Here is a 14,608-nt window from a genome sequence, read left to right on the forward strand (position 1 = left end):
CTTTGGTGACAAAGAAGATCTAAACATACAACCAGAAGAAGACAACAAAGTCAAAGCTCCTACATCCCAAACCTCTAAGAAAAATATGAATCAGTCCTAGGCCTTGGAAGAGCTCAAAAAGGATTTTGAGAAGCAAGTAAGAGAAGTAGAGGAAAAACTGGGAAGAGAAATGAGAGTGATGCAAGAAAATCTTGAAAAGCAAGTTAACAGCTTGCTAAAGGAGACCCAAAAAAATACTGAAGAAAATAACACCTTAAAAAATAGCCTAACCCAAATGGCAAAAGAGGTCCAAAAAGCCAATGAGGAGAAGAATGCTCTAAAGGTTTACTTGTTGGGTTTCAAATTTTTTATACAATATTCAGTTCATTAGTCTTCTCTTTTTCTATTTTATTAACGTATGTTTGTAGGGATATAAACCTTTTCCCTTGAAGATTATTTTAGCTGCATCCCAGAATTTCTGGTGTATTGTTTCATAATAATAGCTAATAATATCTAATATTTATAAAGGGTTTACTATGTGCCAGGCACTGTGCTAAGCACCTTACAATTATCTCATTTGATCCCCACAACAACCCTGAGAGGTAGACACTAATTATTCACCCCTGTTTTACAGATGAGGAAACTGTAGCATAGAGAGATTTAGTGACTTGCCCAGAGTCACATTGCTACTAAGTGTCTGAGATCATATTTGAACTCAGGTCTTCCTGACTCCAGGCCCAGTGCTCTATCCATCGTGTCTTTCTTTAACTTTAGAGAAACAATTTATCCTTTGACCCCACTCATTATTTAGGATATATTGTTAAGTGTCCACTTGGGTCTGTGTATTTTGTTTGTGCTCCCTAACCTGAGTACTATTTTTATGGCAGTAGAGTCTGTAAAGGACTATTTCTGTCTTTTTACATTTGTTTACAATATCTCTAGTCTAATACATGATCAGTTTTCATAAAAGTTCCATGTGTGGTTGAGAACTACACATAATATTTAGAAGATGTCATAAGTCTTAGTTCTAGTGTCTCCAGCAATTTGTTCAGTTCTATAGTTTCCCTATTGCTTATATTTTTATTTATATTTATCCAAAACTGAGAAAGACAGACAGACAGACAGACAGACACTCAGATTCCCTGCCACTGTTATATTACTATTTATGTCTTCTTGTGTTCATTTTTACTTTATGAAAATTTTTCCTTTGGGTCATTTCAGCAAATCATGGTTTCCCTGTTTATCCCCTTTTGTTGTAAATATTTGTTTTTGTTTTGTTGGATAATATGATTGCAACTTTCCCTATTTTAGATCTGTTTAATGCAAAGTAATTTCTTCCAGTTCCTCATTCTTACTCTATTTATAGCTTTCTTTTTTTAAATGTATGTCCTGTAAGCAACAGCTTGTAGGGGTTTTTTTTCCTTATCCAATCTGTCACTCATTTTCATTTTACTGGATTGTTTAAACCATTCACATTTAAAATTAATAGTGAGCTCTATATTTTCTCCTGTTTGTCTCTGATCTTTCTCCTCTCTTCCTCTGTAAAGCCAGTACTATGAGTCTTAAGTTATTTTGGATTAAACTACTTTAAGGCAACCCTATTCCTATTGGTTCTCTTCTCACCTTCAAATCACTTCTTTGTTACCCTCCTCTCTAGTTCTGAAATTTTGCTTAATTATATCTATTTATTAATTCTTCTTCCTTTTTTAATTCCCATCCCCCTTCTCTCCTTCCCTTCAACCTGTTTTACTCATTCTTTTTTTTTTTTAATTTTATTTTCTGCACCTTTATGCACCTCATTCACTTTATTAATTCTCTCTATTTGGGGCTTTTTTCTTTGATTCCTGGTAATTATGTTTGTTTAGTGCTTCTTTAGTTTCTGTGTTTCTAATGGAATTAAAACTTCTAAGGTAGATATTTTGGGTGCCTTATTGTAAATAGTTTCTATATTATAGCTTTCTAAATCTTGCCCCCAGCTAATTTTATTCTGTTCTGCCTCATTCTTAGAAATACCAATTCCTGCAGGTTATGAAGAGTATAACGCCCCACTGTTAGGGATTTTCCTACGTCCCTGACTGGGTAGTTTATTATCAACCTTTACCTTCCCCATGCTAATTTTTTCCTCCATTTTCCTTGAAATTTCCTCCCTAGGTCCATGCAATGTAATAAAATCACCAACAGTGCTAAATGGGCCAACTACAAACCTCAAATGGGCCCTCACTGCTGCAAGGCAATCCTTTCACTGATTGATTCACTATATCACTTACCACAATGACTGTTCCAAACCCCTTCATCTTTCCTCAAATTTCCCACAACTCCCCCTCTTACAATCTCTCGGCTGAGAACCTTGCCTCATATTTCACTGAAAAAAAACTGAGGCCATTCAGAGCACTCGCTCTTCTCCCCTGCTTCTCACCTCCATGTGCTTTCTACCAGTATCTCCTTCCTCATTTCTGTCTCCTCACTCTCTTCCCCTCCATATCCAATTTCTTGCCAAGGCCTGTCCATCTTACTTTTCTAACACCTCCAGCATCTACCCTCATCTATCCACACATACACATACACATACACATACACACACACACACACACACACACACACACACCTGTCCACTACAACTCTGGTGCAAGCCCTTATCACCTCACATCTGGACTACTACAATAGTCTCCTGGTCTGCCTGCCTGAAGTCCTTCCCCACTCTAATCAATCCTCTACTCAGCTGTCAAAGTGATCTTCCTAAACCACAATGTCACTCCCCCACTCATTTAATTCTAGTGACCCTTAATCACATCCAGGATCAAATATAAAATCTTGTGTATCTTTCAAAGTCCTTTATAATCTGCCTAACCTCATATACATCTTTTCAGTCTTCCTACACATTATTTTCCCCCTCTTCCCTGACCACATACTCTGTGATCCAGTAAGACTGATGTCCTTAATGTTACTGAAAGAAGATGTTATATCTCCTGACTCTGGGCATTGTCACTGGCTAGCCTCCATGCCTGGAATGCCGTCCTCTCCTGGCTTCCCTGGTTTCCTTCAAATCTCAGCTAAAGTTCCATCTTCTACAGAAAGATCTTCTAGTGCCTTTCTTCTGTTGATTATTACTAATTTATCCTCTCTGTTCCTCAGTTCTTTGACTGAGCTTTATTGTAGTACAGAGCGCTGCTGTGCTACTGTCCCAATCTGAGCAACCACATATATGCCTTTTGGTTTCCAGCCATTAGGAGAGCACTTAGGATGGGATGGGGTTAAATCTTGTTGCAAGCCTCTAAGTCAGCTTGTGCAGCCCAGCTACCTGAGCACTATGAATGGTGGAGAAGAGAGTGAAAAGTGAGCATGTTAAGGGATAGGGATTAGCTTTCTCTGCTGTTAGTTCACTGATTTGCTACCTTATTAGGGTTTTTAATGTCCTAGACTGTGGAAACAACTGAAATTGCTTTACATCTTTGCATATAACTCCTATTCTGGAGAGGTCTGCAAGTTTATGAAGATTGAAGGAAATGTCCAGTTCTCTTAATCTGTTGGTTTATGTGAACCATGATGCTATATGGTTTCAAAATAGGACTGAAAAAATTAAATGTCCATCTACTTTTTGTTGTATGTGCGTTTTTATATATATATTTGTGGAAGTGGTGGCAGAAGTGAAAAGAGCTGTCATGAAATCCAACAATGACAAGGTTCTTCAGCTCCAAAATGGTTGGGAAATGGTATCATAGATAAGAAAAGTGAAACTTGCATTTGAAGGGGGAATAACTGTACTTGAGGATGATAAATCACGATCCCCATCTCCTACCCATTATTTCTCAATATGACATCCTAGCTAGTGGGTGAAGATCAGAAATAAGGAATGTAGCAAAAAAAAAATTTTTTTTTTTAATTTAAAGGCAAGGTGGGATGCAGAATAAGATCATCTTTTCCTGATGTGCTGAAAGCATAGGTTAATATTTTATTACTACCTATATAACAGTCAGAAATGACCATAATTTAGCTTATTTAACACCTAACACCAGTTCCCAAACCATGAAGACATTATGTCAGAAATAGGAAATAGAAGGACTTAGTCACAATGGTTTGGATTTTTCCATTATATTTACCAAGGAAATTTTGAATTAAATGGGTCTTATCTGGTTCCCTATTCCCTTTGCTTCCTGAAGTTCTTAAGTCTTGGAGGTGTCATACAAAATAACCAGCAGAGAGGAGATTTGCACTGAACATATACTTGTCTAGAATACATTAAATCTCACCCTTTTTTAGTTAAAGGGAAAGAGAAAAAAACATCATCATTTTGGGAGAAAGAGACACAAGAATGTTGCTACCACCCATCCTCAGAAACTCTTGGTTACTCAGAGCACAAAGGGCATGTTCACATATATCTATAGCCCTATGCTATTGTTGAAACAGATTTTACTTTGTAAAATCCCAGTTCCCAGTATCAGGAGGCTAAGAACATATGACTTACAATCACTATGTCACACATACATTATAATGCAGGTAATTCTCAATTCACTAACCCACATGCTCCACGTTCTCAATTCCTTTTCAAGCACCAATTTAATGACATAATACAGATTTTGAAACAGAAAAAATTATCCACTGTTGCAAGCAAAAATTAGTATTAAAGACAATCTTTCATAGTAATATAATCAACGCATTGGATCCCTACCTGTTTTAAAACACACACACACACACACACACACAAACACACACACACACCACTGTGATGCCATTTCTTTGGTTCTTAAATGATGTTATCTGCTCACTTACTAAGTCAATTAATTCAATCATCTGGTTACAATGGGATAAATTAGCCAGGTTCATTATGTGAATGCAGAGTTTCACCTACCTATGTGTATATTGCTACTTTAAAAGACCACTCCACTGCTCAGAGAGCTCCTTTAAGATAGAATTTCCTTCTTGTAGAGCCACTCCAGGTAGTGTGAGATAATAGTGCCCCATCCCTAGTGGACACACAATGAATATTAAATTAAGGTGATTCTGGGTTCTCAAAGGCTATTCCAGCAGATTTGCAAATTCTTACAATTTGCAACAAATTGTTAGAACAAAAAAGGTTCAAACAAGCTGGAAATCAGTCTAGACTCAGTGTGCCTGCTTTCTGAGAAGTAGATTTGCTAAAAAAAAAAAAAAACACACAAGAAAGTTGCCCATCAAATTTCATCTCCTGTCTCATTTCTCAGCCATGGCAACACTTGAAATATAAGGTGGTACAACATATGAAATGTAGGGCGGTACAGTCTACATCAGTGGACAGAAATTATTTTCACAACTCTACGAGGTAGACGAAGTATTACTATGCCTATTTTACAGAAGAGGAAATTGAGGCTGAGTGAATAAATGACTCACCCAAGATCATGTAGATCATAAGCAACAGAACCAGAACTCTAAGATAAATGCCCTTTCCCCTTTGTTCCAGCTTCCCCTTATAAATGAGGATGATAAATCATGATTTCCATCTCCTACCAATATTAGCCATTTTTATGCCCAGGCAGGAATTTCTAAGCAGTTAAAAAGATCCTGCACCCACGATAGGGACTCTACCATTAGCCCTTTCTTCCTCCCTCTTCCCTACCTTCAATAACTTCCACATCCAAAGATCTCAAGGATTTGGAAAACTAAAAAGTAGGATCCTCTTCACAAAAAGTTTGGGGCCTCTCCCCTAAGAACTCTAAGTAATTCATGCTACCAATTTCAACCTCCTCAAATGAAAGCCATTCTGAAATAGCAATAGAGACAGATTTTAATTTCATCTCTTGTTCATTCTCTCAAAGAGGCAATAATGTACAATAAAATAGTTCAAAGGACCAAAGGAAAAAGCAAAAACTAAGAGTCACAAACTGAACAAGGAGCCAATGAAACATTGAAGATGGATACATTTCCATTTGACTAATTCTTGATGTCACAATGCTTAAAAGAAGGAGAGGGATAATGCTCATTAAAGCCCTTCAGAGGTTATACCAATGGAAAAACTCACCTTCAGTCTCTTCAGCAACCACTGCATGAGGCCCTGTTGGGCAGCTTCTGTGCACATTTCTGGTCGGAACTCAGCCATATTTTCTACAATGGCTGAAGGAAGAGAAGAAACCAATCATATGCAAAAGTAATTTTGCTTGTACTAGTAAGTACACTAATTCACTGTAATATTCATGTCTTTCTTTCTCCAGTTCCCTACACTCCTCCCTGATAGTCAGATGCTAAGGCATTTTTACCTGATCGATGGTATTCCTAAGGGTTTTTTTTAATTTTTTTAAACAAGCTACATTTGTAGGCAAACGTCACACAACTAGAAGTAATGTAAGTCAAAAGAAATTAAGTATGTAGTACATGGGTGGGGGGGAGGGAAGGACTGTGCTAACAGAACATGGCCTTAGTTCAGAAAATACAAAATGAAGGACAATTGTCCTAAGGCTCTCCTCATTTCCATGTGCCTAATTCAAGATCTTCAGTATAACACCAGGTCATCAAGAACTATGAAGTAGTCAAGAGTAAGAGTCTAAGAGTAGATAATAAAGCCTTTCCCCTACCTGTCTAATTGGTTCCTTTCACATTCCCTCTCTTTGCATCATTAAGAAACATGATAACATTAAAGGAAAATATAATCTTCCTCACTAACAATTTTTGCACAAGGGGAAGGAAAGAATAGTCAGTTGAGGGGAATATCAGGCACACAACTATAAATATTGATAGGTTTGCTATCTCTTAAAGTACCACTTAAAAATTCTTATTTTTAAATATTTATCTGATGGGCATCTGAAAAAGCCATGGAGGCAGTCACCTACTTTTTCTACCATCTTCCTAAATCCTTCATACCTACCTGTCAGAAATTAAACTATGGAAGAGCAAAAAAAGGTAAAAGTAAAGTCTGGGGTTTGGAGGGGGAGGACAGTGGGTTGGGGAGTGGAGGAAGCTCTGAGTTATAAGAGAGAAACAAGGCAGGACAAGAGAAGACTAAGAAAATTCATTCAATCACTAGCTGTTCAACCTTGGCCCAAATTACTTCAGATTATTCCCATATCTCTCATTATGTGAGACTCAGGAGGACTCCAGCCATGGCTTCTCCAGTCAGGGAAGGGGGTATGTCACTCCCAAAAGCACTTCATGCTAGTTTTTCTGTTTTCTTCTCTTTTCTCATCAAACGGAAAAGAAAAATCAATCCATTAAGTCACACTTTCCATGTCTTTAAGGTTTCACCTTTTGTTATGCAAACACTTTGTCCTATTCACTGCTTTCACTATTCCTGTAGAAACTCACTTTATTTCTGATGAATCTGCTTTAGCCAAAATTTTAATATGTCATTTTAGATTAAATTCTCAGGAAAGTAGAGCTAATAAGGAACCAAAAAAGATCATCTAATCCAGTTATCTTATTTTACAGATGAGGAAACTGAGGCCCAAAAAGGGGAAGTGACTTGCCCAAGGTCACACAGTTAACGATTAACAGAACTGGGACTAGAACCCATAGGTGTTGACTATCAACAAACTGCTCTTTACACAATGCCCACCAATTATTACTGCCAGGATCATTTCAGGGTTGCTATCCTGGTAAAATTCTCCAGTGGCGTAGAAAATGGCAAAACCAAAAATTAATTCTGACTAGAAATAACTACAACAAACCCCTGCATTTCCATATTGTAATAATCTCCTTTCACTTACTCTCAAAACTCTGCAACTTCCTTATAATAATCCATACTGACAGATTCTGAAACTATGAAAAAAATCAGTTACAAGCACAGAGAAGGAAAATAAAAACCTAATTTCATCAAAATTTCTGCTTCCTTAGGGTCTCATTCATTTCTCAGGTTCTGGTTACGGATCATCTTTGTTTTTATAAGACAACCAGCAGTGATCAAGAGGAATACTTGAAAACACTGTCTTAAGTAAGCTTTAGTTTCAACATCTTTGCAAGGAGGAAGGATGGGAGAAATTCAAGAAAAATGAGGATATATACTGCAAAGGAATCCCCTTAAATGAACACAAAAGAAAGAGGCAGACAAATTCAAAGCAATATTTCAATTCCAAGTTTGTGCAATAAACTATACATAAAGAAAGAAACACTGAAGCTTTTCTAAATAAAATGCCCTATAAAAGAGCACAACTGCTAAAAAAAGTTTGCCGTTCTAGTGAAGGAGAATCAGAAGGAAAACTAATGTATTAAGGGAATAAAATCACAAAATGAATACTTTCCAAATCCCCAAATGTCACCCAGCAGTCCTTCCATCAAAATTGGAGTTTTCCTGGAGCAGGTCTACTAAAAGGAATCTATGATTTCAGTCTAGGAAGGTTACCTATTTAGGGGATTTCTGCTTTATTGCCTCCAAGCTGAATCCAAGCTGCAGTTATATGAAATTTACACAAGGGCCTTTATTTCTGAAGAGGCAGTTTGGGAGCAGGAGGAAAAAACATCCGGCTGTTGACTCTATTATAGAGAAAACAAAGCAAAGAGATAATATGTGTGCATCCCCTTACCCAGCGTGTTATGGACTCCATCCGCCTCTTCTTTCACAGATTCATCTAGTCGCTCTAAATTCTGAACAAGCAAAGCTGCCACCTGACCATCCACCTGCAAGATCCAGAAAGAAAGCAAAACAGACAAGATGGAAAAGACTCTGGAAAGACCCCCAAATGGACTACTATCTCTCCTTTGCCATTCCCCATCTAACCTAAATGAATCCCTTCCCCATTCCCACACTCCTGTACTTTTCCCCAAGGAGAAACCTCAGGAAACAGAAAAAACAAAGATGACAGAATTAGAGCTGGAAGGGACTTCAGAGATTCCCAAACAGATTCACAGCAGGGCGAAGAAGCAGCCTTGAGGCTACGTAGCCAAACCCTCTCATGTTGCAGATGAGAAAACTAAGACCCAGTTAAGGTTAAGTGGCATGCCCAGGAGGGGAATGTGAACCCAGATTCTCTCTAATTCCTTCTAACATACCAGGCTGCCTCCTCAACAGAAAGAGAATGTCTTGGAAAGGGTACAGAACCGAGAGCCCAGCAACCTGGGTGTGACTCATCATCCTGTCGCTAACTAGAAGACGAAATCCTGAACAAGTTATTTCTCTTTTCTGGATCTGTTTACCTATCTGTAAAATGAGGGTACTGGACAAGATGATATTCAAGATCCGTTCCTGCTCTGACATTCCACAAATTATTATATTTTACTACTTGGTATCATAAATTATTATGGTACTTAAGAAGATAAGAAATCTTACATAGGGTCACCTCAACCATCCAATTGGTCCATCGTTCTCTCTCTGGTAGTAACGCCAAAAGTGGGTCTTCTCTAAACACTGACCTCAAAAGCCAAGGTTCATAGCAGGAAACATTCCTAACTTCTATAACTTAATCAGAATCTAATATGTAAATCCTTCTTGAGCTTAATTGTATTTTAAGAGTCCCTTTCATTTGTCTGTTGAACATGGAGCATATGAGTTAGTGAATTGAACTTATTGTATTTGGCAAACTACTTTCACATCTGTTGTCACACTTCACTCTCAAAATGACCCATCCACTTGGGTAGGAGAGAAGGTATGGTATTATCCTCACTTTACAGAAAAGGAAACTGTGGCTCAGACAGGTAAAGTCACAGATCATTAAGTCATACAGTTAATTAATTTAGAGTTGAGACTAGAATGAAGTTTTAATTTCTAGTGCAATGTTTTCCCCCTATACCAGGATGCCTGCCTTCCCTATTCAAATTCTCCCCTGACTCAGCAAAACTGCCATTTACCACACTTGATGGAGAAACAAATGGATAGCTATTTAACCAGCCAATTTTCCAGTCTATCAATTTCCAGGGGCTGTAGTGCTTAGACTGTAAGCTCCTTGTGAGCGGGGTCCTTGTATTTTATGTTCCCAAAGATACAAACAGCTTATAGTACTTTGCACCTTATATGATGGGGTGCTTATTGATATTTGACTCATATTTGTTGATGACTTCCATGTTCCAGAATTTGCTGGGGGGACGGGGGGGGGGGGGTTAATTATGTAATTTTGCTATTTCTTAGAGGTTAAGGAAGAATACATATAAAAGAAGTTGAAACTATTGATAAATATTACTAGTAAATGAGTGAATTTTATCTTTAGTTTCACTTTTTCCTATGTGGCAGATAACACTGAAACAAGTGTTTAATGAATGTTCAAACACAAAAAGAAAGATTATGGGATCATATAGATTTAGAGCTGCAAGGGACACCTCATAGGTCATCTAATCCAAACCCTTCATTTTAGAGATAAGCAAATAGGATCAGAAATGTTAAGTGACTTGCCAAAGATCACCAAGGTAACAAGGAGAATAATGGAGATTCAAACCCAGGTTCCTTTTGACCCTACCTCCAGTGCTCATTTCATTACTTACCTGGGTGGTTTCCACCTCTGAATGAGGATATTAACAGGCCTGCTCTCAAATCTCTTCTCTAACAACAGCTTTACTAAGCAAACCCAACATAATGTTTTTCTTAATTAATTGGACAGTTTTGGTATATGAGATGAGACAAAACAGAAAAACTTTGGGAGGAGGAAGAAAAGGAGGAGAATGAACCATATCAGTCGTTTTACCCCAAAAATCACCTTGACTGACTTATAATCTCCCTGAATTCTGAGGTAGCAAACACTGGAGCTCCACCAGGTATCACTCACTTGTCAGTTCTATTAGTCGCCTCACTAGTTTCAATTGCTCATTGCTGTTTTATCTACATTTTTTCTCCCTCTTGATTCTTAGTTATGTCTTCCATCTCCACTGTCTAAAAAGTGGCAGTGACAGTGACTGTGAAGGATATGTGAAAATCTAAGAGCTGCACTGTTATATGTATGATGGGAGTCACACAGGAGAAAAATCTTATTTCTTGTTATAAAAATAGAACTTTTAACGTATGCTTTTCTGCACTTGCATTATGTAAAGCTTTATGTTCCATTGGGTTAAATTCAATTTTACCTGATTGCACTGGGAGGAAAGGAAAGTCAAAATGCATTTAGCTCAAAAGAACCCTTGGAAAAATAATTATTCTAGGTACAGCCCTATAAATCTGCTGGTAAGCAGCACAAATTGGCATTCTATCCTACTCCTTTAATCCCTCCTGTCTACCTTCACCCCTATTTTCAGGGACTGTGGCTAAGTCTGATACTAAAAAACAAATCAGGCCTGGGAATCACATCACAAAGAAGGGAGTAATTCTGGTTTGCAAAATCAGGTTGAATTCAGTCAGAGGTGTTCTGGTAAGTTTAGTGGTCATCTCCACTTGTTAACAGGTCTTCCAAATGACACTCCAGCAGCCTCCAATGAGACAACAACACAGACAGATGACCTTTTCTATTTGTCCGAAAAGGGTGAGGAAATAAGAAGAAGAAAAAGAACGTGGAAGGGCTTTCTATGAAGCATGGATGACTTACCAATGAGCTTTCTCACCTTCTCTTTCCTGTCTAGACCAAGGAATAGCAAATTCTGGAGTCATGAAAGCTAGAATCATACAACAAAAGAGCTAGAAAGGGTCCTTCAAAGAACATGTAGGCCAATGCTCAGATTTTTGAAAATAAAGAAACTAAGCCCAAAAAGGGAAATCTCTTGCCCAAGGTTACAAAGCAATCTATGAAGTTTTTTTTTTTTTTGGCTAGGAAATGGGGTTAAATGACTTGCCCAGAGTCATACAGCTAGTAAGTGTTTTGTGTCTAATAACGGATTTGACCTCAGATCCTCCTGAATCCAGGACTGGTGCTCTATCCACTGCACCACCTAGCTGCCCTTATGAAGTTTTTAAAAATTAGAATCTTGAGCAACAGTATAATTTTTAAATATACCTATGTTTATACTAATTTGTAGCCTGTCAGAAATGTTAGGAGAAAGAAGCTGTCTGAAATAATAAACAAACAAATAAACAAATAGATAAATCACTCACTCGCAGCATCAGAGACGAAGGTAGTAGAGGTTCTAAGAAAATCTATCTTTTATTTTTACATTGTTCCTTATTCTTTTCCAGGAAAACAAATGTAATATACATCTTCTGGCTATGAGAAGAAACATTTGTACCTCTTTGCTTTCAGAAATGGTTTTAGACTTCATCTGGAATCAATGCAAGGCCATGGAGGAAAGCTGATCAAGTCACTTTACCTCTCTTCACCTCAGTTTCCCATAAGGTTATTGGTACAGGCAACCTCTAAGTTTCCTTTGGGCTCTAAGTATATGATCCCATGGACTTTTAAATACTAAAGGAATTGGATTCAGAATAATGTCCTCAATATGTGGAAAATATGTGGAAAAATTCAATAATGTCACGAAAATACCTAACGCTCCTAACATGGGGCAGCTAGGTGGCACATGGATAGAGCACTAATCCTGTAGTCAGGAGGACCTGAGTTCAAATTCGACCTCAGACACATGATCTTCACTAGCTGTGTGACCCTGGGCAAGTCACTTAACCCCAACTGCCTCGAAAAAAAATAAAACCTAAATCCTAACATGAGAGGTAGTGAGGTATAATAAATAAAGCACTGCACACATAATCAAGAAAACTTGTGTTCAATGAGCACCTAAGACTCGGATTTGTCTGTGTGACTACAAGCAAGTCATTTTAGCTCCCTTTCCTCATCTGTAAATTGAGGCTAATAATCACCTTCCTTCACAGGCTGTGAAGGAAGCATTTTACATTTCTTAAAGCAAAATAATAACAACAGCAATAGCAGTATAGGTTGATTAAAAAATGCAGGGGTTAGACTGAATGATCCTTTTCAGCTATAACAATTCATAGGTTTATAAATATTTTTTGACTGACTGAATGAATGAACAAATGAAAGACTAACAACTTGTAAAATGTCTCTATAAAGTACTGGTAAGTTTCCAAAACACTAGGTTTCCTCAGAACAGTCTGAAAAAAAATCATGGATATGGATAGGAATTTCTCATATTTTTTTTTCTTATTTAGGAACTTATGGGTACATTACATTGTTGCCAGTGTTGGAGAAGTCTTCACAGAATTCGAATGTTGAAAGAAACCTCCAAGACCATCTATTCCAACCTGTACCTGAGTTAAGAACTACCTCTACACAAGCACTCATCCAGCATTCCCCTGAAAGACTTCCAATATTGGGGAACCCACCATCTCCCACAGAAGCAAATTTCACTTCTGGATAACTAATTTTTTTTGCAAGTTTCTCCTTACAGTCAAACTCTGCCTCTTTACAGCTTCCATCCATTAGCCATCTTCACGCACAAAGCAGACCAAGTCTAATCTCTTTTAACCATGGTGGCCCCGCAAACAGGGCCATTTAATTTTGCTTTCGTGTAACCAAGATAAAAAAACTAAAGGAACCCCGAGAATGCCAATACTGCACTCCCCCAACAGGGTTTTTCTATAGTTTATAATTTCCAACTAGGGAAAAGATAGAGGCAATAACTACAAACGGCATCTCACAATAAATTCTACCAGATGCCCTCTAGCTGCTGTTCATGCCGTTTCATGACTTTGATATTGGCCCCAAATTAAAACTACAAAGAAATCGATGTCTTTTCAATATTGAGAATTCTTATAAAAGTTTCCTAATAAAGAATAAAAATGGGGATACAAAAATATATTTAAGCCTACCTTTTCCTAACTCCCTAGCATTTACCAAGTGTTTTCCACTGGTACAGGTAAGCAAATAATCTATCCTAATCCTGAAATTTTCAATTGCTTATGATACATATAAATCCCACTGGAATAAAAAGATTAGTGCCAAAATCTTAAAAATAATAATAATAAAAATTAAAAATTAAAAGCTCTTAAGCAGGAGCTACCTAATGACTCCCCAGGCTGTAGATGAACTGTTTCTTTCCAAGTGAACAATAAAATCTGCAAAATCCAGCTTTTGTTAGTGGTTTTGGCAACACAGAAAACAGAAAAGGGACTTTTGTTCAAATGGCTGTTTCCAGGTCCATTTTTACAAGCAGCAGGCGGGCTACCTGCTCCTTTCTCCTCAATCCTTTTCATGCAACAACCTTCTAGGCAAAGGATGGTAATTAAAAACAGCATAGCGACTACGCAGGAGGATGCATTCAGGGCCACCGCAATTAACCTTTGGAAGGTAAGCCTGTGTGGATGACACCACAGGGACTTGATGGAAAAGCAAGTGCAGTTGCCTTCCCCCAACACCCCTCCAAACAAAAGCCCATCTGATTTCTTTTCTCTCAACACAATTATTCCAAAGCCCAATAAAAAAAAACCCTGTGTTCTACAAACGTGGCCGGTCACTCCAGGGCGCAGCTAGAAAGAAAAATGGCCACAAGAATTTTCATCATACTCAATTGTTATTGCCTCTGCTGGACACCTCTTTCTATGTAAGACACAGTTCTTCATATCGACTCAGTTCATGACCCTTCCACTCATTCCAAATACCGGGAACCAGAGTGCATGGGAAAAGTCTAGTATAAAGAGCAAAAGAGAAAAGGATTAAGTCAGTGAAGCTGACACTGTATCTGCTCACTGAGATAAGGACCTCAACCAAATCACTATTAATTGGAAGTTTCTAGAAAAAGACTAACTAGGAAAACCTACAGAAGAGAAAAAAACATCATGACAGCAGTCAAGGGACCTGGATCCTGATACTTTTACCACTAACCAGCTGTGCGACCCTACTCAAATTACTTA

The 14,608-nt window shown here is 37.8% G+C and overlaps 1 protein-coding gene across 1 annotated transcript in view; it reads right to left on the minus strand.

Moving 5' to 3' along the window:
* CTNNBL1 (catenin beta like 1) overlaps positions 1-14,608 on the minus strand; it is a 182,078-nt gene that overhangs the window by 84,801 nt on the left and 82,669 nt on the right. The window contains exons 6-7 of the mRNA XM_027867073.1: positions 8,463-8,556; positions 5,972-6,063 (exon numbers count right to left, since the gene is read on the minus strand). Coding sequence (XP_027722874.1) covers positions 5,972-6,063; positions 8,463-8,556 — 186 coding nt within the window. The remainder of the gene's footprint in view (positions 1-5,971; positions 6,064-8,462; positions 8,557-14,608) is intronic.

This window comes from Vombatus ursinus, unplaced genomic scaffold, assembly GCF_900497805.2.
Source record: "Vombatus ursinus unplaced genomic scaffold, bare-nosed wombat genome assembly UNPS02014785.1, whole genome shotgun sequence".
NCBI lineage: Eukaryota > Metazoa > Chordata > Mammalia > Diprotodontia > Vombatidae > Vombatus > Vombatus ursinus.